At 40.6% G+C, this 23,394-nt stretch overlaps 2 protein-coding genes across 2 annotated transcripts in view; both read left to right on the top strand.

Moving 5' to 3' along the window:
- The window catches only part of LOC147334038 (polymeric immunoglobulin receptor-like), a 419,044-nt gene extending 416,082 nt beyond the window's left edge, over positions 1–2,962 (top strand). The window contains exons 11-12 of the mRNA XM_086286448.1: positions 237–569; positions 808–2,962. Coding sequence (XP_086142574.1) covers positions 237–569; positions 808–1,007 — 533 coding nt within the window. The 3' untranslated portion in view covers positions 1,008–2,962. The remainder of the gene's footprint in view (positions 1–236; positions 570–807) is intronic.
- A 4,051-nt stretch (positions 2,963–7,013) lies between these two features.
- LOC147334037 (Fc receptor-like protein 1) lies at positions 7,014–22,913 on the top strand. The gene is made up of 7 exons (XM_086286632.1): positions 7,014–7,310; positions 7,433–7,696; positions 7,776–8,021; positions 8,108–8,278; positions 9,277–9,375; positions 17,742–17,826; positions 22,690–22,913. The coding sequence occupies exons 1-7, from the start codon at positions 7,235–7,237 to the stop codon at positions 22,694–22,696; spliced, it is 948 nt and encodes a 315-aa protein (XP_086142758.1). The 5' UTR covers positions 7,014–7,234; the 3' UTR covers positions 22,697–22,913.
- Positions 22,914–23,394: the final 481 nt, after the last annotated feature.

Raw genomic sequence — 23,394 nt, 5'->3', positions numbered from 1 at the left:
TCTGTGTTGTGTGTGTGTAAGGTCGGGGGGCGGGTTCATTCCACTGCAGGGCAACCTGTCACTGCATGTGGCGAATAAAAAATTTGAACTAGTTACATAATAAATAAATGTAGTTTAGTCTCTCCTATGTAATGTTTACTTTTCTCCAGCTCAGTGCTCTCTGATTGGCTGCTGTAGAAATGAACAGTTGTACTTTGACCTTTAACCTCTCTGCTCTGTGTTGTTTCCTCTTTCAGCCCAGAAAAACATCACAGCTGCATCTGGACAGGACGTCACTCTGACATGTCGAGCTCCAAACAACAACATAGTTGTAAAGTGGAGCAGAGCTGACCTGGGAGCTGAATATGTGCTTTTGTACCGGGATGATTACTTTGTTCCAGAAAACCAGCATCCATCTTTTAAGAACCGGGTGGATCTTCTGGACAGAGAAATGAAGGATGGAGACGTGTCTTTGATTCTGAAGAATGTGACGATTAATGACACTGGAACATACGAGTGTCGTGTTGTCCAGATAGGAACAAAGTATTTGAAGCGCATCAGCATCATCCACCTTCATGTTGTTCCTCCTGGTGAGTGAGTAGAGTTGAGTGTGTGTGTGATCAGAGGTGAAACTGCTTCCTGGTTGTTGATGTTTGTTTGTAAAGATGTTGTTGATGAGACTTTGTAGAAAGCAGCTGGTCTGAGTGATGTGATCAGAGTGCAGTAGATAATGTCTGACAGCAGTTTGAAGAGGAAATGGATTCTGTTCTGTTCTTCACTCATCACCTACCTGACAGCTGACACCTCACACCTGTTTCTCACCTGCAGGTCAGACAGGAGGACAAGAGAAGGATGGAGACAACAAATATGGAGGGAAGAAGCAAGATGGGGTCAGCAGAGGGAGGCATGGACTAATAGCAAGTCTCTCAGTTTTTGTGCTTCTTGTTGGTTTTTGTATCTACAGATGTAGACAACAGCAGCAGAGTGAGGAAACAAACCAGCCTCCTGTTGACCTGCAGAAGGTTTAAATGTCTCAGAGGTTTTTTCCAGCTTTGAGTCTGTTGCTGCTGTTCAGAGTCCTGGGTGTTGTCAGTGTTTAAAATCCTGCAGAAACAGAAGAACTGAGCACAGACAGCAGGCCCACAGCACTGTATGTTTATTTCAGTTTTATCTTTAATGGCTGCTTAAGCAGAATCCACACAGTGATATTTATTAAATTACAAAATGACCAAAACTGTAAGTGAAATGTTTCCGTGTGTCTCTGTAATCACACAATCAAATGTGTTTGCAAAGACATATTGTAGTGTGTGTGCTCAGCCTCTATATTGTCTCTCTCAGACATTCACTTTTATCCTCAGATCATCAGCTTTGCTTCACCTTCTTGTTCACAGCCAGTTAAATGTTTATCATGGTGTTCATGTTGTTCTCTGCATGCAGTGGCGGTCCTAGCCTGTTTGGCGTCCTGGGCGCGCCCCCCCCCACCGATCCGATCAGCTGTTTGTAACACTTCCTACGTCCATCAGTGCAAACTACCGCATGTCCGCCATGACCTGCCCAAAACAGGAAGTGATGTCATTTTCACGGAAATGTAGTTTTTTACCATCAGGGCCTCATGAGCCTACACTGGTCTTTTTAAAAGTTATGATGTTTGACTTTATGACTTTCTGTGTCGTTTCTGGGATGCTTAGGACTCATATTGCACTGCTGGAAATAGTTTATTTTGATGCATATGCTGTTTCTTTTGCAAATTTGCATTATAATATTTATTTTCGTTTTTCCTGCAGTGTATAAAAATTGGTGTATCTCAAATAAAACTATGAAGACACTTAAAATAAATTTCCTGTGGTGGGAAACTATTTTGTGCAACTTTTTTGTATTTACAGTTTTGAGGGATAAGCCTCTTAAATTTCTCTAACTAGAAATATATGTTAAAAAAACAAAAACGATGTTCAATTTTTTTGTAGTTTATTGCACTTTTTTGCAATTTATGTAATTACTGTACACTTAATGCATACATATTATTAAAATTAAGGCTGTAATGGTTGTATTGATGTATAGCAACTTGAAATGCTCCCAAAAATGGCTCCACAGCATGTAAAAATATAATATAAGCTCTGGTGGACTTGGTTCTATGGTAGGTCTTAAAGGGTTAATAAAGAAAAAGGTTAAAGGTTTGAGTTACCAATGGTAATTTTATTGTGTACATTTTCTAGCTTTTACGGATCACATTCAAGGCTGTTCAATAAAAGGATTGTGAACCATCAGTTTGGAGACCATCTTTTCAGCCTGGGATGCTGTGCTCGTTTCTTCACTTTAAATTATTCCTTTTTTAATTTGTGTCATTGGCAGAGAAGATAAATCATGTGAAGTTTATCATGTCACATGTCACCACAGATTTAAATGTAGATTTGATGTCTCTGTGTGTTTGTTAATAACACTGTGGATTTTTCTCATATACTGAGGTGTTACATCCTGTGAGGCTGTGGCAGTGTGTGGGCGTGGTGTTGTCCTCTTCCTCTCCTCCTCCTTCTTTCTTGTCCCTCCCCTTGTCTCTCTCTGCCCCTGCCTTCTCCTTTAGGACACACCTGCTGCTCATCTGCCCTCATTTACCACCAATTACCCTCCAGAGGTAATATAAGCTGCAGGAGCACAGTGCAAGTGGGAGAGGCTTCTGGTGGGTTTCCTTGCGGGATACATGCTAGTAGTGATGGCCAAATGAAGCTTTCTGAAGCACTGAAGCTTGTATTGAAAAACGGTTCATTACTCGAAGCTTTTCAACACAGTCCTCTCTGGTGACATCTGGTGGCCAAAAATATGAAGAGCAGCTTGAATCCACAAAATAAAACCAACCGCTTCATTATGATTGCCCACTCTACAGAGTGGAATCCTGTCTGATATTGGGCCGCTGTTGTGTTGCTTTGAACGTGTATTTTTTTGGTGGTTAAGAAAATGTGTTTTATTTGTTCAATAAATAGTTTTGACCAGTAAACTCTCCTTGTTTAAATATGCACCATGGTGTGGTCTTTCTTTGCTTGTGACTTCTTGATGTTGGTAAATACAATAATTGAAAAATACCACGTTACATATAATAATGTACAACACATTATGCAGTATGCTTCTGCTGTGAGGTCAGGAAAGCGATTCCGCTCCCTGAAGACCAACACAGAGAGACTGAGGAGGAGCTTCTTCCCGCAGGCGATACGGTCTCTCAATCACACCACCACACAGTACTGACCCACACATATAGTTCTTACACACACACTGGACATTCTGGACTTTGTTTTCACTTCATCACTTAAATCACTTTAAGCATATTTGCACTGCACAAGACATAATGTGGACTGCACAACACTGGTCACTATATTCTTCATTTCCAGTTAATACTTGTGCAGCTGCTGTTATTGTGTATTTATTTATTTATATTTCTTCATACATTCTTATATAGTTCTATATTGTGTATTTTGTTGTACAGTTATTTTATTTTCAACTTTAATTTATATATTTTATCTTATTCTTTCCCAGTTAAATTTACCGTTCATTCTAATTTGTGTTGTACAGCTATTTCATTTTTAACCTTAATTTATATTTTATTCCTTCCTAGTTAAATTTACCCTTTTTAATTTTTCATATTTATTTCCTATCTTATTCATAGCCTTTTCTTTTTTTCTTTAGGTCACGAGCAGTTGTCTAAGCATTTCACTGCATATCGTACTGTGTGTGACTGTACGTGACAAATAAAATTTGAATTTGAATTTGAATTTGAGGTCTTGCCTCCATGCACGTATGCATTTAATCGCTAGACGGGTGTATTTATAAATAATATTATATTAGACATATTTTTACCTGGGGGTAGAATTGATTGAGAAATGGAAAAGCAAAATGCTTATGAACTTGCAAATTAAAAACATGATGCATTTAAAGTAACCCTTTTCCATTTTTATTTAAAAAGAGAATTTGTTCTAATGTGCGATGGCCGAACCTGTTCCTTTTCGTGGAGATAATTTCTCCTCCCTTCACATGGCCCAGAGGAGGCTGGAGTGCAGAGAAACTGGTAGAGATGCAGTTATACAGTCTAACTGGGCCCCACAAACTATCAGCTAAAGAGAATAAATAAAAGAAATTGCTGCACATTTGGCAGACTAACATTTTCAGATTAATTGAACAATAAAAAATATATTTTTACAACATTACATGTAAAGAATCAAGTGGAAGTTTTTCTAAAGTTATTTAATGATATTTATATTATGGAAGCAGATGTTTGACATTTTACCTTTTTCCCGTTTTCAGATATAATAAACACGCACAAAACAAAAGTAAACGGCCAGAACACAAAGCTGTAAAACCCACCCGATTGACAAAAATCAACTCAAAATTCTCCCACACAACAGAACCTCCTCTATCCCTCGCTGGCTCCAAATCTCTCAGTAGAATGATCAGTGGTTCGCTGTCACCATCAAAACACTCCACGAATGATTCGCTTCCTTATAAACCATTGAATCAGATACCGAAGCAGTTAGGTTCTAAATGAAGCTTCGGACGTCACTGATCACGTGACTCTGGCCAAACGAATCAAGCTTCAACACAGTGCTTCTGAAGCAGTGTGTTGATTTTTTTGACACACGCACCGGAGCGTCAGCTTCAAGCGGACCATCACTACATGCTAATCAGTAACATCTAGATACAGTCAAGAGTCTCACTGAAACTGGAGCTCAGACTTCCTGGCAGAAGGAGAGAGGAGGCTGCAGGAGGAGCTGGAATCATGCAGAGGTCGATCCTTTAGGTGTCTTTTTACCTTCAGGTAGAAAGGGCGTGGCCACAGCTGGAATATGCAGACCATGGAGGGAGGACTCCTGTGAGTGAGCTCTGATATCTGTCACACTGATTTATGCTGGGAATTTATTTAAGTGTCCGTAAATATGAAAAATGTCATTATCTCTGTTACACCTGACATCATAAGATGCTGCTGTTTGTGGACTTAAACAAAACTGTTCATGATGGAGATTAGTCAACTTTAAAACAAGATTTAAAATATAAGGATGTCAAGATGTTTTATCTATTTTTAATTAAAGGCAATCATGTCAAAGACAGGAAACAGAGGAGACAAGGGGACTGTGGTAGGGGTTAGTTGGTCTCTGGCTCCACTGCCATGGAGGAGGTGGTGCAGTGGGCTCAAGTGCCAGGGTGGCTGGCGGGGCAATTGCTGCCACTCAGTAATCAGACTGTCCCTATTTCAATGACACAGGGGCTCGAGAGAGCAGCTGAGTTAGGAGTGGAGAAGCAGCTGAAAAGCTGACCTCCCAACATAAAAAAAGGATGTATTGTCCTAATAAAACAACAAAACTGCCACCTCCTTCTCTTTCTCTCTCTGTTCCCTCTGCTCGTCTGATCACAATGGGAGGGAGGGCCTTTAGCTGCTCTGCCCCTCGACTTTGGAATTCCCTACCCCCGGACCTCAGAAATATTAGTTCATTCTCTCTTTTTAAGTCCACCCTCAAAACTCATCTGTTTAAAATTGCCTATTCTTAAATTTCTGTCTGTTTTAACTTTTATCTTCTATTTTTATCATTGTGTATATTTCCAGTTTTTATCTGTTGTACAGTGTCCTTGGGTGCCTTGAAAGGCGCTATTTAAATAAAATGTATTATTATTATTATTATTATTATTACCTGAGGCTGAGTGGGGTCCATTCATTTCACAGAGACAAATTGGAGAAACAAGAAAATCCTGAAAAACACGAAGAGAAGAATCAAGGATGCAAGATGGGAAATGAGAAAGAGGAAAGGAAGAAACAAGCAGAGTGGGAGGAGTCATCAGCTGATGATCTGCTTGTATCCATGTTAGTGTTTAAAGTCCAACATCTCCCTCTAGTGGCCATATGTAAACCATGTGTGAGGATGGTGTTAATGTAAAATGTGAATCATAGTGTTCCAGTCAGTCATCAGTGTGTCTCTGCACAGCTGTAATTAAAATGTGTTCAGAGGGCCTCAGTGTCTGAATGGTTCCAGTTCAGCTCCATAACAGCAGCGTCCCTGGTTTGATTCCTGTGTTTCAGCTCATATCTGCCTCTCTCACTGAGGGGGACGTACACACACACACACACACACACACACACACACACACACACACACTAACCACTAACTCTATTTGAACCAATAGAAAGCTGGTGCTCAGAGGAAGAGGGCGGGCTTTACTTGGTGTCAGTGACAGAAATGAAAAGAAGCTCAAATGAGTGAGAAGGACGATGAAGGAAACATCTGTGCTGTGTCTGCTCTGTAAGTAGAATCTCTGTGTTTGTTTGAATTCTTGTACTTTGACTGTCTGCTCTCCTGATAACTGATGATGGAGGAGAAGACATGAAAAACAAATCAGGCTGAATTCAAGTTCAAAACACCACGAGGACCAACTGCAGGTCTGAACTGACTCTTTATCTTTGCTCAGGAGTCACGGAAACACAGCAGGCAGTGAAAAGATCAAATCATTCACTCATATCAACACAGCTGCACAGTGTGACAGTAATACTTATAATTAGTGCACATTTTTCTCTATATCTCCACAGTGCAGTCAGTGCACCTATAGTAGCAATACTGATGGTTTAAAGAACTCTTTAAATCTTTAAATAAGAAGCAGAGACTGTTTAAAATCTGTTTCTTGCCACAGAAAACTTGCAGTTGATCAGTAACATGTCACATGTCAAACACTGACAGCTGGACTCCATATTTTCCTCAAAAACAGATGAAAAATGAATGAATATGGATGAATGATGCTCTTTCTTCTTCTTTTTTCAATCGTTAATACTTTTTTTTTTTTTAAAGGCAGCACGGTAGCATGGTGGTTAGCACTGTTGCCGCACAGCAATAAGGTTCTTAGTTCAATTCCACAATCAGGCCGGGGTCTTTCTGTGTGGAGTTTGTGTTCTCTCAGGCTTCCTCCCACCGACCAAAAACATGCAGCTTGTGGGGATAGGTTAATTAATCCGATTGATCAATTCATAGGTTGATGGTTGTCTGTCTCTGTGTTAGACGTGCAACCTATCCAGGGTGTACCCTGCCTCTTGCCCTATGACAGCTGGGATAGGCTCCAGCGCCCCCCGTGACCCTGAAAAGGACGAATGGATGGATAGAGTTTTTTGTTTTTTTTTTACTCTTTTGTCAAACTTTACTGAAATTTTTTTCTGGAATCAAATAGAAAACGAGCAGATATATCAGAGAGAGATGAGTTTGTGTGTTTGTCAGCTGTTTGTGTGGAGTTGTTCTTTATGTTCACCTCAAACCAACCTGAGTGTCATTTCTCTTTAGTTCTGATCTCACTGCTGAGCTGCACAACAAACCAAGGTCAGTAACCTTCTTCTGTCACAGTTTAAACCTGATAAGTGCTCACTGATATGACCTGATTGGGTTCATGTTTCACTATGTAAAGTCTAACAAATAATCAATCTTTATTTTAACCCTCACAGCTCGTCTGACTGTGAGTCCCAGCAGCTCTCAGTTCTTCAAAGGAGACTTTGTGTCTCTGAGCTGTGAGGAGGACGACAGCTCTGCTGGATGGACTCTGAGGAGAAACACAAGCAAACCAAACATCACTCAGTGTGGAGATGGGTGGGGAAGATTAAATGGTTCTTCCTGTAACATCAGTTACATGTACCCACTGGACAGTGGAGTTTACTGGTGTGAGTCCAGAGAGGGTCCCATCAGTAACATGGTTAACCTGACAGTCACTGGTAAGCTGAGTGTGTGGAGTTAGTGTTGATGAAGCTGTGTGTAAATGGATGAAATGCTGTAGTTTGTCTCTGTGTTGAGGTGGATCAGTGATCCTGCAGAGTCCTGTCCTCCCTGTGATGGAGGGAGATGACGTCACTCTGCTCTGTAAAACAAAGACCCCTCCCTCCAACCTCCCAGCTGCTTTCTATAAAGATGGCTCCCTCATCAGGAAGCAGCCTACAGGTCACATGACCATCCAGCATGTTTCCAGGTCTGATGAAGGCCTCTACAAGTGTGACATCAGCGGTCATGGAGAGTCTCCATCCAGCTGGATCACTGTCACAGGTGACACACTCACCTGTCTGTGTTTCTGCAGCTTTCAACATTCACAATGTGACGACAACTTAGTGACTGTGTTTGCTTTATTTTAGACAAACACACCACCACACCTCCACCTCCATCCACACCTCCACCTACATCCACACCTGCTACTGGTTCCCTTCTCATACCTGTGTTGTCATCTGTTGGATCAGTCTGTGTTGTGGTTCTACTGGTGTTACTGGTTCTGCTGGTGGGACGATGTGTTCACAGGAAACCTGAAGGTGAGACACAGACTTCTGGATTTTATAAATTCATTCATTTTAAATTGTGTTTGGTTTTGATGGACATGTTAACATTTACACACATTTGAAGGTTGAACATTTCAGCTTCACTTAAAGCTGTTTTACATGTTTGTAAAACTTCCGCATAAACTTTGATGTCAAGCCTTTTATTTCAGTAATAATCTACATGTCCTGTTAAAACTTTGTTTCTGATTTGAAAAAGAAAAATATAACTGACTCATGTTGAGGTTCACAATAGTTTAAACTCCTGTTATTTTTTCTTTGATAACAGAGTCTATAACATGAGCGAGCCCAGTGTCTGCTCCATCAGTGAAAGATGGCTGTAGGCACTGTGACGCTGCTTGGTAATATAATATAATATAATATAATATAATATAATATAATATAATATAATATAATATAATATAATATAATATAATATTTGAGGACATTTCCTCTGACTATCTTCACCTAATTTATCTTGGGTGGTTAGAATTAGATTTTTGTTTATGAGCGCTATTTCTTACTGTTATCATGTGATGGATGGTTTAAATTCACAGTTATAAAATATAAAATGAAAAATATATATTAAAAATGTTTAATTAAGCATTTTACTAATCTGGTGCCAGAATTTACCACTGAAAGAGTTTAAATTAATACTTCTGTTTACACACATATTGATAAACTGTCTCCAGTGTTCATTTAGATTTCAAAGATCAAAACCAAATGTAACCATGAATGTTTAACTCTGTACTTACTGAGTGTTGTTCACTGTGAGCTGGACTGTGTGTTTGTGGTCTGTGGTTAACTGAAGCTAACAGCTCTGCAGTCGTCCAGCATCCTGTTTCTGAACAAACAGTAAACTCTGCACACAGACCACAACTCTAAAGATAAAACTAATACCTTTTTTTAAAATTCCACTTCTTAAACATTATCATTTTCTTTATGATCAGCTGTTATTCCTGCTCTGATGTCCTCTGTGTGTGTTTGCTGTGCAGACAGTGATCCAGCTACAGTCCACTCAGCAGCGAGAACTGAAGACGTCACTTGTGGAAAAATCATCATCAAAGACAAGAAAAAGAAATCAAATCTGAGAGGTGAAGCTGCTCTTCTTCTGTCTCTGCCATGGTTCACTCAGGCTTTGCTTTAAGCTACATGCTAATAATAACATGCTAAGTTATTAGCATTCTCCTTCAATCTTATGAACACATTTGCCTTCAACATACAATTACTGACCAAGTGTTTGCGTCAAGCACTTTGTTGATTTATTGAACACATAAGTAGCTCCTAGATAATGAAACTCAAGCACCACCATCAAGACAAACTTTTAATTTAGAATAAATGTATCTTTAAAAGTTCGCATTTAAGTCTTTTCAAAATTACTGTCAACATTAATGACCACAAGTGGATGAACCCTATTGGGTTTTGGTGATGACATGACCTTTTTTCCAGCACTGCCATTAGGTCAAATCTTTTATCCATGTTTTTTTTATTTTATGTGTCCATCCATGTCCTTTAGAATGAATCCTGTTATCTTGTGACCCAGGACCCTTTGTTGTATCACCACGACATCACTTTCACTCACCCCTCCTCTTTTCTTATCCAGGCTTGAGATCGGCAATGGCAGAGCTCTTCTGTTTGTTTGTTTTTTTATGTGTGTGTTTGTGGTGAAATTCATCCATTTGTGAAACAGAAAATTGTGAAAACATCAGTAAAATAGTCAGAATATGTAACAGTTCTTGTCCAACAATTAAGTTTTTTTTTGTACACACCCTCTGTTGTGCAGAAAGTGTGTGAATGCTCCTTGCAGGCGTATTTCTTCCATTGTGCTAGTCTTAGAATCATTTCTTTTGGGACAAACCTGCACCTTCCATATTTCCTGCCCATGGTTTTTAGCATTGGAGAAGTTGGGCTGTTTGTATTTGTCTGTTCGTCCCTCAGAATAGCTGCAACAGTGGTTGATGCTCTCAGATGGCGCCCCTTTTCTCTCAATATGAGGTTTCACCAGAGTATTACCAAGCTGCTCCAGGAAAATCGTCCTCGACTCTGTTTGTGCATCGTGCTGAACAGCAGGACATTTTTCCTTTTCTTGAGCCAATAGGAGACTAGAGTTGCTTTTTCAGTGAAGGCAAACGCTGAAGATGTTACCTTCCTGCTCTTGACAGCAAGAAGTTCAGAAGGAAGCTCAGGCTTGTTCTTTCTCACTATCCCTAACATGGTAAACTTCCTTTTGAGCAATTCCTCATCCAAGGCATGATACAAAAAAAAATTGCATGTGAAATTATGCACACGCAGTCCTTCAGCCAAATCAACCATCACTCTTTTGGCCAGGTCTTTCCAACTGTCCCCATATACACACCTCCCCTCTAAATTTGTCATCCGAAGGACAGTATTTTTAATCGATGGTGTCATAAAGATCTCAAATGATGACTTGAGGTCCTCAACATGGCTGACTGCATACCTGGTGGGGACTGGAACCATTTTGATAATATTAGAAGCACTAAGTCTCCACTGTTGTTTAAAGTTGGGAAAGGGACCATATTATCTTTCCATTTTTGGAAGGCATTGTGTATGCTGATGATTGAGAGACAACAGGAGGGCCAACACTCTCATTCTCATTAGATTAGAATTCACAATCCTCCGTCTCTGACACATTCTCGTCTATGTGACTTTCACCGTCAAAGAGTTGTGCCAAAACCTGATTGACAGTGAAGCTTTTCCCAGATGACACTTTTTGAGACAGCACACATATTACAGAGTACACAATACACCAAGAGTAGTAATTTAGATAGAGGGATGTCATGGAAGCTTTTATAAGTTTGCTACCCCCTAATTTTGTACGAGCTGTCAACGTCCTTGCAGGAAATTCCCTCCCACCACATGCGAAATATCAGTTCTAATTCAGCAGGGTCAAAATGACCCTGAGCATGATAGGAGGGTTTCTCACTATGATTTGTCCAATTTATTTTATATTGATTAGGGTAGACCACGGTGGGTTGTCACATTGTTACAGATAAACTAGAGGGCACTTGAATCAGTTTCTCACTAGCAAGCTAAAGACATAGAGCTAGATTAAGTAGCAGCTCTTATGTAGCTACATTATAATATTTATCAAGAGGTCAGTTGGGGGTGTTTATGTCACTGGTCCTGAGTTTGGTTGTTACACGTGTCAGAACCGAGCACCTGAGGGTGAGAAATGTTTTTGCAGCTAGGGATATAAAGACGGCAATATTTTTCATTTCTTTGTTAGCAGAATAGTTTGTGTTGGTCCAAGGAAGTATGGTTTCAGTGTGTGTCTGCAAAACCTGATCTCACAAACAGTGTACCCATGGCAACCCACTGGAGGAGCTCATTACCTTACAGGGTTGCTGGATAAAGACTAGCAACCTTTAAATTGAGATCACAGAAACTTTCCCCACCTGGAGGATTGAGTGTGTATCAAGACTTTAAATGGAGAACAGTTCAGACTCAGTTTGATATTGATGTAGTTCAGTTTGTTCTCACATGAGACTTCCTCACTATTACTCAGGTTAGCAAATCTCACACAAAATGACTGTTGAATGTCATTTAAAATGTGTTGGGAACCTCTGTCCTTTTTTAATAACATCAATGATTCATCACTACAAAATACAGTCATGGTTGTGGAATCTGTTCTCAGTTGTTTTCATGACTTTAATAAAGGCAACATTATTAAAGTCTGTAAATTCCTTCATTTCAGTGCACATAAAAAAATAATTCACAATAATTATCGCTGCTTCAAATTCATGGTTTAAAAAAATGGTGTATTAGATGGTCAAAGGAGGTTGCAAAGAATTAGTATTAGATGGTGTTTATTTCTAAACTTGTCTCTAACTTAAAAGAAAAAATTATGAAAAATATTTTTTACTGAAACATAATTAATAGTTATTGGACGACTAACCCTGTCATGTAGTCAAAAACATAGTGTGCATTCATGTGGTGATGAAGGATTTGTCTGGTGCAATTTCAGAACAATAAACCAGCTCAATGTCCAAATGTGGCTCATCTCCCCACACAAGTTATCAGCAGGATTATTGAGATTTATTTGTTGATATGAGACAGACTAAACAAAGCAAATGTCTTCTAGTATAAAATATCATTCTGACTCTTCTGAAGTTCTGCATGTGAAACCACAGCAGCTCCTTCCTGTTGTTCACTTCTGCTCAGGCTAATAAAAGTGTGATCATGCGTGCTTTGTGGTCTGTGGGGAAGTTTGTCAGTTCTAATTTAAAAGAGATGGCAGCTTTGTGGTCATCCACTTGTCTTTGTCTGGTTCCTCACCCAGGAACAATTTGCCATGGGAGACCCTACCAACAAAGTCTCCTGACAACACAGAAACCCCACAGAACATACAAACCCCCGTGTCTCTCTGGTTGGCTCACGCTGGCTACAGGTTTTGTTGTTGTTCATTTTTGTTTTCTTTGTCTTTCCTCCTCCTCTCTGCCTGGGTGGAGCTCGTTACGGGCTCTCGCTCTTGGCCCACGCACCTGTGTGATTGTGTCCAACTGCTGTTGATCTGGCTGATTTCCCCAGCTGCTATTTAAGGCAGTGGAACATAGCAGCTCACTGCTGGAATGTTGAACCTCCTGAATATCCCTCTTCTGGACCAAATTACGGGACATGCCCAGATGTAGCAGCGTGGGTGGAGTTTTGGAGCGAGTGCGGCTGAAGAGGAGTGCGTGTGTGCGGAGGAGCTGTGGCAGTGACTGTGTGGAAGAGGAAGCGTGTGTGTGTGTGGATTCCCCCCTTCTCTCCCTGGACAGTGAGTTGGACCCCCCTCCCAACTCACTATATATATATATATATATATATATATATATATATATATATATTTTTTTTTTTTTTTTTTATGGACAGAATTTCTAGGCATAGACAAGTGGCATAGCTATCTCTGCTCTTTGCAGATGATGTGGTTCTGTTGGCTTCATCAGGTGATGGCCTCCAGCTCGCACTGGAATGGTTCGCAGAAGAGTGTGAAGTTGGTGGGAATAGATATCAGCACCTCCAAATCTGAGGCCATGGTCCTCAGCTGGAAAATGATGAAGTGCTCACTCCAGGTCAGAGTTCCTGCCCCGAGTGGAGGGATTTATGTATCTCTGGGTCTAGTTCGCGGCCGAGGGGAACAGGGAGTGGGATCGACAGATGGATAGGTGCTGTGGCTGCAGTGATGCGGATGCTGTACCGGTCCTTGGTGAAAAGAGAGACTCATCTCAAATACTTGGTCCAGTTTTACTCCTCATTCAAAAAGCATGTACACCTGGGTAGTTCACAGGGAAGGATCTCTATAAATAGCAATGGCGGCAAGGGCAGCACCTAGCAGACCACTTTTGAAGTCACTAGAAATCCAAGCATTTACACACACTTCAAGCTTGTCAGAAGTTGCTAAAGTTATATCCTAACATTGAGAAAGGCAACACTGGGCTGCTAAAGTAGAGCAATGCAGCCCAAAGCAACTGGTGTAAAGCACTCCTTACAAACACTTTTCCCAGTGATGATGGAAGAGTTCAGAAAGTAGAGCTCAGGGTCACCAAGCAAGGCTGAGACAAAAGGTTCCTGAGGTCTGTGTCTTGGATCATTCTGCTGATAAAAAGTAATACTAAAACCCTCTTTTCAACTAGTTTTGTGTAATTATCTGCTGCAGTCTTTCATGTTTATGCCTTGAAAAGCAAAGAGCAGTAGAACCGTATGTGTTGTAGACATTCTAGTAGCTTGATGTTCTCTGCTATTTACCAGCAGAAGGCTTAGCTTTGCTATCTGCTTAACAGTATGCCCAGGTGCATTAGGGGTTTTATGACCCCACCAATAATGAGATCCAGCCAATATACCCCCCCCCCCCAATAAAATTATTAATTATGGTGCATAAATAATTTGATTTTCTTTAATCATTTCAATTACTGCCAGCAAAATGTTTAATCATCTATTAATGTAAACTGCTTTTCCCTGACAGTTACTTCTCCCACGCTATGAGCTGCTTTAGCAATACTGAAAAAACAGCAATATGGTACATCGATGATACTGAAGTTTCGCCTATCCCATTCTTCTTATGAAGTGGTGTTGGAATTACCAAGAAATGTATTCCTCCCCATGCACTGCTGGCTCTGTTGTGCTGGCTCTGGGTCCATTGTGTAACTGACGCCACCAACATTACCAGGACGCCTACATTAGAGCCTCTTATTGCGTGTTTTGGTTGGGTTTCCAGCAATCAGAATCAGAGAAATTGTATTAATCCCAGATGGAAATTGAGTAAAATAAAAAAGGGGGGCCACATATCGTACTCAAACCGGCCACTCTGAGCCATGCAATATATGATAGATACCCATCCAACTGAGCTAAACCTGCACCCGACTGTGGTGCAGGTCACCAAACTGGAGAGGTATAGAGGGGATAGCCTAACTAACATATGAAACCAGAAATGACCGCTTTTTATTCTACTTATTTCAACAAAGTAACTGATTCTGATTACCACCTATTTAAACGGTAACTGTAACTGTAAGACTGTAACTGTAAGACTGTAACTGTAACAGTTACTCATATTTTGTATTTCAAATACGTAACGCTGATACATGTATTTCATTACTCCCCAACACTGTTTGTTGGCTTGTTGTTTACAAAAAGATGTAGTCTATGACGGCAACGGTAGGTTGAGGATTAACAGAAACATCTGGTTAGCTGTTCTTTAGCTTATCTGCAAAAATGTAAATGTAAAATAATTGCAATGTAAGGAAAAGGATTTTTTTTTTCCCTGTTTGTTGACATCTGCCACCATAAATCGTTGACGATAGCATTTAGAAATGACATTAACAATGTGCCAGATATGTGGGGAAGGGGCTTACTGATGATGCAGTTGGGTAGTGGGGGATTGGCAGCGTGCTGTGTGTATGTAGGGAGTGGGTTAGTATGTGCAATCCAATCATTTAAGATCTAGTCATTTTAGAGAGTGGCAAGTTTTCTTGACTTGAGCCCCATGTCAGGAACCAAACACAGATGACAGGGACAGAGAAGGATTTAATGTTTCAGACATCATCGCCTGCACTAAGCCTGCACAACCTGATCCTGAGTTTATAGCAGTGCAGAGGCGAGCTAAATGTGTTATCTTTTTTTTTTTTTTTTTAAGTTGCAATCAATCTTCTAAACATCCCTAATATTCTCTCAGTATATTTGCAAACAGAGTCAGAATTGCTCAACATATGTATTCGCACAGTTTTATTTAAACTTTTTTGCATCTTCAATTTTAGATTTTTTTTAATAAAGGAATGCACTTTTAAACATGGCTGTTTTAGTGCCTACTGACTAATTACTGTTAATACTGTTTTAGAACAGAGCAAATGTTCTTTAATGCAATGAACATTATTTCTTCTTTGAAGTTGTGAAAAATACACAGCAGCTACTTCCTGTTATTCAGTCTGAAGCAGGTGACACTGTGTGACACAGCACAGTGTGTTTTACACTGGCTAATAATAATATTCAGGCTGTGAGATTATTTGTGCACTTTGGTGAAGTTTGTCAGCTTGCACTAAAAGAAGACTACTCTAAAATGTGTCTTTTTTTTGTCAGATTAGTTAACAAATGAGTCAAATAAGTGTAATCATTGCAAAGGCTGTGGCCAATAAATTTTAAAGTCATCGTGAACACAAAAGGACTGTGACCAAAATAAAAGGGCTCATATCAACACACATGCAACAGTGAAATGTGCAAAGACACATATGAAGGTAAATATGTTGCAAAATATGAGAGTTTGCACAATAAAACGTGAGAATGTGTAGAAAAAATTAATTTGTAAAGTTTTTTCCATCCTGGTATTTCAGTTTTGCAGTTGCAGAAATGTTACACACAAATGTGTAGATTTGTTATTACTTATAACTACAAATCTGTGATTACAACCTCTCAAACAAGTAAAGTGCTCAAACGCCCTCTGAAGTTACAAATTCACTTTGTGTACTTTGACATTTGTAACACTTCTTCAAGAATGTGTTGCAAAACTCACACGTGTAGCTGAAGGAGGGTAGGGGGTAATGGGGATCAGAGATGGGCAGTAACGCGTAACGCGTTACTGTAATCTGATTACTTTTTTCAAGTAATGAGTAAAGTAAGGGATTACTATTGCAAAAACGGTAATTAGATTACCGTTACTTTCCCGTAGGAACGCTGCGTTACTGCGTTACTAAAACCGTGATTTTTTGCGAGAATGTCTCATGACAATGACGTTAGCAAGTGCGACGTTTGTGACAACAGCTGTGTGCAGATCAACAATGGATAATATATAGATTGTGGGAGAGAGTATGAGCGTGCAGCGTTTAAAGCGTGGAAGTACTGACCTTACTTTGAGTTTGATTCCATAAAAAGTGACAAAAACATTAGCGTCCATCGTGCGTGGGAAGAAAACTTCTTTTTACAGCGAAAAAAAACCCTAAACTTCCAAGCAAGCACCGAGTGCGCAACGACGTAATGGGAAATTCACAGAGAAACTCGCGGATTCTTCAACTGACCGCGGCACACCTGCACCAGGGTAAACCTCCACCTACCGCAGTCCTGCTTTACAGGTGAAAATAGAGCAACAGGACCGCTGAGTCTTTGACTTTATTTATTTTCTGCTGTGTTTTACTTGCATCTATTTTATGTGCTGGAATGTGCAGAAAATAGGTTTAAATGTTAAACTAATTTATTCAAGTCAGAGAATGTTGCATATAATTAAATTTTTGCTTGATGCATAAAGTTAAAAGATTAAAACTGATAAAACAAGTTTTAAAAAGAGACTTTTCCATTTGATTACATTTTGTATGATGGATTATGTAGAAAAAGTAGAATTGGGCTGAAAGATCTATCGCTTTATCACCTATTCAGGTTGTAAATCGTGTTTTTAAAAAGTAACTAAAAAGTAACTAAGTAATTGGGTAATTAATTACTTTTGAAAATAAGTAATCACTAAAGTAATGGGATTACTTTTTTGGGGAAGTAATCAGTAACTGATTACTTTTTTCAAGTAACTTGACCAACACTGATGGGGATATGTGGGGTTGGGGGCGGAGGGAAGAAGTACAGTTTCACCAATCAGAATGCAAAGATCGAGACCGAGAGGTCTCATTCCCCACTGTCCTTTAACCACCATGCTAGATACACATCCACAGAGCACAGACTCATGTTAGTGTGAAGCTGATGAGCTTCTCACTGTAGTGTGTTTGTCTAATAATAGTGTTCATGCTGTGAGAACATGTTTGCTTTGAGCTCTGTGGTGAAGACTGTCAGTGTGCATTTCTCAGAAACTCCAGTTCTTTGTGGTCACTCAGTGTTTCACAGCAGAGGTGTTAGGATGGAAAAACTGTGAAAAGATACTGCGGTTTATAAAAAGGCAACACTTAATATTATCAAAAAGCCACATAAAAGTAAATAATAAAGTGTAATAATATCACAGCACTGTTACAGTAATTTTAATGTGTTTATTTCACAGAGACTGATTCAGCTGTGGTCTACTCAGCAGTGAGAACTGAAGACGTCAGTTATGGACAAACAACCATCAGAACAAGGAGGCCCAGGTACAGCTGCTCTTTATCTTTGACTGTGGACAGAGACAAGCTAGCTGTTCACACTGTTTACAGCCATGGTGCTAAGCTAACCTAACCACACCATTACTCAAGCTCAGACCTGTGGAGGATAAGACACATCAAGCTGTATAGGGCAGAGCAGCAGAACGGGGAGACACTTAGATCATTTATAGAAAATCCAAAATTTCAAAATAAAAGGCTAAGTGCAGGAAAAACTCTGAAACACTCCTGATGTGATTTCAAAATGGAACAAAACTGAAAGGAAAACACAACTGATTTTTTAAATGTGTTTAAAATTAACATCTTTTTAAAATTAAAAATAAAAAGAGAAATAAGAGAAATAAAGTCATAAATAAAGTGATAAAGTCATAAGATTTGAACTAAAAAATGTTAACTGCTGTGAGTGAGCAAGATGTCAAACAAGACAAATATCAGAACATTTGAATATTTGGGTGAAGTCCCAGTTATCAGCAGACCATCCAGGTACACAGTGCACTACATGTAGCCATACTTTAGTATGAACACACTTCTGCACTCAGTTTAACAAGTCTACGTAGAAACATAGATCACTTCATTCAGAGCATCTGATTTTTATCGTCAATGATTTACAAGCTGTTAACAAATGAAAGAACAAGAGAAGAAAAGCTTTGAAGAAACCTCAGATGATGATGTAGAAACCATTTGTGTCTCATGTGATGAAGGATGTTTTATAATTTATGAAAGAGGATGACAGAGGTCAGAGGGAGGGAAACATGAGCTTTATTAGCTGGAAGTCAAAATTCAAACTCAGTCAGTGAAACCAGGAACAGCGAGACATAACTGAAGTAAAACAGGGAACAGAGACGAGGCGGAGGGAGGACAGACAGGGAACACAGAGGGAACTAATGACAAACTCAAAGTAAGAACTGAAGCTGAGAGAAAGAAACACTAAACCCACACTAGAAGAAACCACATGTACAAAGTTAAAGATCAGGGCCCTATTTCAGGAAGCCGGTTTAGAAAACTCAGAGTGAAAAACGATACTCAGGGTTGAGTAACCCCGAACTGTCCAACTCGGAATATTCGGTTTCAGAAAGGCTGATAACAATTAGTTCAATCAACGCGGAGTTGCTTTAACCCCAAGTTAAGCGCGCGCACGAAGATACATAAAGCCCTGATTAGTGGAGCACAGATTAAGCGAGTCACCATGGAGACGGAGGGAAAGAAGGCGCGGTCAATGTACACTCAACAAAAATATAAATGCAACACCTTTGTTACTGCTCCCATTCCCCATGGGATGGACGTAGAGACCTAAAATTCATTCCAGATACACAATATAACCATCCCTCCCAAACAGTGGTCACAAATCAGTCCAAATGTGTGGTAGTGGGCACATCTGCCATACTGAGATAATCCATCCCACCTCACAGGTGTGCCACATCAGGATGCTGATCTGACATCATGAGTAGTGCACAGGTGTACCTCAGACTGCCCACAACAAAAGGCCACCCTGGAATGTGCAGTTTTTTGCGCTATTGGGGGTCTGGGGACCCAGAACCGGTCAGTATCTGGTGTGACCACCATTTGCCTCATGCAGTGCAACACGTCGTCGCATGGAGTCTATCAGATTGTCAATTGTGGCCTGTGGGATGTTGGTCCACTCCACTTCAATGGCTGTGCGAGGTTGTTGGATATTCGTGGGAACTGGTACACGCTGTCGTATACGCCGGTCAAGCACATCCCGAACATGCTCAATGGGTGACATGTCCGGTGAGTATGCTGGCCATGCAAGAACTGGGACATTCTCAGCTGCCATCTGCCCTGAACAATGTGAACCATGATTCATCCGTGAAGCGCACACCTCTCCAATGTGCCAGACGCCATCGACTGTGAGCATTTGCCCACACAAGTCTGTTACGGCGACGAGCTGGAGTCAGGTCAAGACCCCGATGAGGACGACGGGCATGCAGTTGAGCGTCCCTGAGACGGTTTCTGACAGTTTGTGCAGAAATTGTTTGGTTGTGCAAACCAATTGTTCCAGCAGCTGTCTGGGTGGCTGGTCTCAGACGATCTTGGAGGTGAACCTGCTGGATGTGGAGGTCCTGGGCTGGTGTGGTTACACGAGGTCTGCGGTTGTGAGGCCGGTTGGATGTGCTGCCATATTCTCTGAAACGCCTGTGGAGACGGCTTATGGTTGAGAAATGAACATTCAATGCACGGGCGACAGATCTGGTTGACATTCCTGCTGTCAGCATGCCAATTCCCTCATTGCTTGTGGCATCTGTGGCATTTTGCTATGAGACAAAAACTGCACATTCCAGGGTGGCCTTTTGTTGTGGGCAGTCTGAGGTACACCTGTGCACTACTCATGATGTCAGATCAGCATCCTGATGTGGCACACCTGTGAGGTGGGATGGATTATCTCAATATAGCAGATGTGCCCACTACCACACATTTGGACTGATTTGTGACCACTGTTTGGGAGGGATGGTTATATTGTGTATCTGGAATGAATTTTAGGTCTCTACGTCCATCCCATGGGGAATGGGAGCAGTAACAAAGGTGTTGCGTTTATATTTTTGTTGAGTGTATTTTACAGCACTTGAGACCGAAATTCTGATGGCAGCATATGCCGATAACATGAAAATTTTGCAGAAAAAAAGTAACACAGCCTCAGCTGCAAAAGAAAGGGAGCATGCATGGCAAAACATAGCCGACAGAGTCAATGCGTGCGTGTTAATTTAAACATTGATCTAGGGATTTCCACCCATTTAACACGTTATTTTATTATATTTTATTTTTTATTTTATACATTTTATTTTGTGACATGATGTGAGCGCAGGTGCAACCCAACAGGCCCCAAACGTTCCTGGCAGCAAGTAAAAATGAAATATAAAAGTATAGTCCAAACAGGTAAGGTGTAATTGTATTATGAGCCATAGTGCTTGGTCTGTTTGTCCCATGTAAATCAATTGCAGTTAGAGGCTACATTAATTTTCTTTCTGTAAGCACTTATTGAAATTATCTGAGCACATTACAAGTAAATATTTGCTTACTCTGTATGCTCAAATGTGACCCGTTATAGCCAACAGAAAAAAAGCGGAGGCCCGAAAAACAGGTGGGGGTCCTCCACCACCACCACTCACAGAGCCTGGCCACTTGGCTTCCACATTTGTGATAATGTTGGCAGCATCACATATGATCTTCACAGTGCAGAGAACACAAATTAGCATCCATTACTATAATGAAATGATTTGTTCATTTGAAATGCTACAGGGAACTATGTACCTGCACATTAATGCTGTGGAAAGACTTCCTGTTCACATAGTCTCCTTCATTTACTGAAGGAGCAATGATTGGAATGTGAGTGCCATCTGTACAGCCAATCACGCCTGGGAACCGTGAAAATAAATGTAAAATTTAAGTAGTAGTCCAAGTATCACCACATCATGAATTAAGTTTTGTTCATCCTGCTACCTGCAATTTTGTGGAATCCCTCTTTGATAAATCTTGTGGGTCTATGACCGGGGAGCACCACAAACGAGTACAGGAGACGTTTCAGTGCAACTGTAACATTCCTGACTGCCCGACAGACGGTAGCCTTGGAAACGTGCTCAGCGTCACCAATATTATACAGAAAGCTCCCGTTTGCAAAAAACCGAAGTGCAATACAAATAATATCAGAATCAGAATCAGAAAGGGTTTTATTGCCAAATGTTGAGCAGGTTTACAACATTAGGAAATTGCTGCGGTGCTTCAGTGCAAACATACTGTCATAAATTACGCTTAAATAGACATGAAAATAAAAATAAGAATAAGAATTAAAAGTGCTAAGTAGATAGATATATACATGATATACATGAGTGCAGATGGTAATCAGTGCCAAACATGGAATGATGCAGTGAACACAGCGTAGGGTCATGTGTTAGTGGTGGGAACAGTCATACGGTTATTGTTCATGTGTCCGACAGCAGAGGGGAAGAAACTGTTCTTATGGCGAGAGGTTCTGGTGCGAATGGACCGGAGCCTCCTGCCTGAGGGGAGCAGGTCAAACAGACTGTGTCCGGGGTGAGAAGGGTCAGCTGTGATCCGAGCTGCACGCCCCAGTGTCCTGGAGGTGTACAGGTCCTGCAGAGATGGGAGTCTGCAGCCAATCACCAAACGCCTCCTGCCTGAGGGGAGCGGGCCAAACAGACTGTGTCCAAAATCCATGTATGTACAGAACTGAGAGAATGTCCGCGATGTGTCACATGAGCAATATTAGGCCTGAGGATGTTATTCAAATAAATTATAGATTGTGCTGAAAAACGGTAACGTTCACACAGAAAATCATCAGGAAATGATAAAATGTCCAAACGCGCTCTAATCACTCTCTCCCGGCGGAGAGCTCTGCGGAGAATTTGGGCTTCAACATCTACTGGCTCTTCAAGGAAGGGGCACGCCATGTCTGACACTTCCTACAGTCAGGTTTCCGACAAAGAGGCGGAGAAAGTCAGGGTTAGTTGAAGTAAACCTGCTAGGGGGCAGGTTAGCTTCACGGAGTGTGTTGTCATAGTAACTCACTCAGGCTTCATCTGAACTCGCTTTGTGAAACCGAAAACCCAGAGTTTTCGTTAACTCAGGGTATACTTAGAGTTTGCACTAAACTGGCTTCCTGAAATAGGGCCCAGCACAGATCTGTGGGCTCCAGGTTTGAAGAAGCAGTTAAGGTGTGAGCAGGGTGGAAGCTCTGTAATTTGGATCTGAGCTGGTTCCCAGTAAAGTCTGAACTGGGACTGTGTGTGATGCAGAGAGGTGGAGATTGGAGGTCTTGATTGAACTTCAAAGCTTGTAATCATGTTTCCTGTTGTTTGAACTGTTTGTGTTTGTGTTCAGACTTTAAACCAGAGCCAGACGTTGTCTACTCTTCACTGAAGTAGTCCACCAGTCCAACCACTGACGTCCAGCTGCTGGTCTCTAACTGGTCCCCCCAGCACCTCGGACCAGAGGACATCCACATGTTACAGATGTTTTGTCTTTTTATCACTGAATTAGACTCTGATGACCCAGAACTACTTACTGGAAGTCAGTTCATTGACTTGATGTTTGTTGGCTTTTGTTCCCACAGCAGTTTCTCTGCAGGATTAATAAACTACAAATACAAAATTTAACTTGTTCCTGTTTGGTTGTGGCTAAATGACACACACCTCTCTTCACTGATGAAAACAAGGAATAAATACTAAACCACCTCAACCTAAAAACAGCCAGAGAATCATTCAGTGTCTTTAAACCACACAGAGAAGCTTCAGTGCAGGATGTTTGTGTTTGTGACTGAAACTTTTAGAACTTTAAAGTTCTAGAAAAGCTTATAAGTGAACAACTGAAAAACTTTTTAGACAAAATTTCAGTTCTTTCCCAACATCAGTCGGGATTCAGAAAAAAATCACAGCACAATACCTGCTGCTATTAATGTGTTTGATGTTATTTTTGATTCAATGGACTGCAAAAAATATGTGCTGCTCTTTTTCTTGACTTCTCAAAGGCGTTTGATACAGTTGACCATGTCATTTCAGTAAATAGACTAAACAGTATTGGTCTATT

This window comes from Aulonocara sp. 'chitande type north' Nkhata Bay, linkage group LG3 (assembly GCF_057382095.1).
Source record: "Aulonocara sp. 'chitande type north' Nkhata Bay isolate Kocher_YH1m ecotype deep benthic linkage group LG3, A_spYH_male_GT1.1, whole genome shotgun sequence".
Taxonomy (NCBI): domain Eukaryota; kingdom Metazoa; phylum Chordata; class Actinopteri; order Cichliformes; family Cichlidae; genus Aulonocara; species Aulonocara sp. 'chitande type north' Nkhata Bay.
Note: the sequence above shows the minus strand (reverse complement) of the source record. Positions and strands in the feature narration are given on the sequence as shown.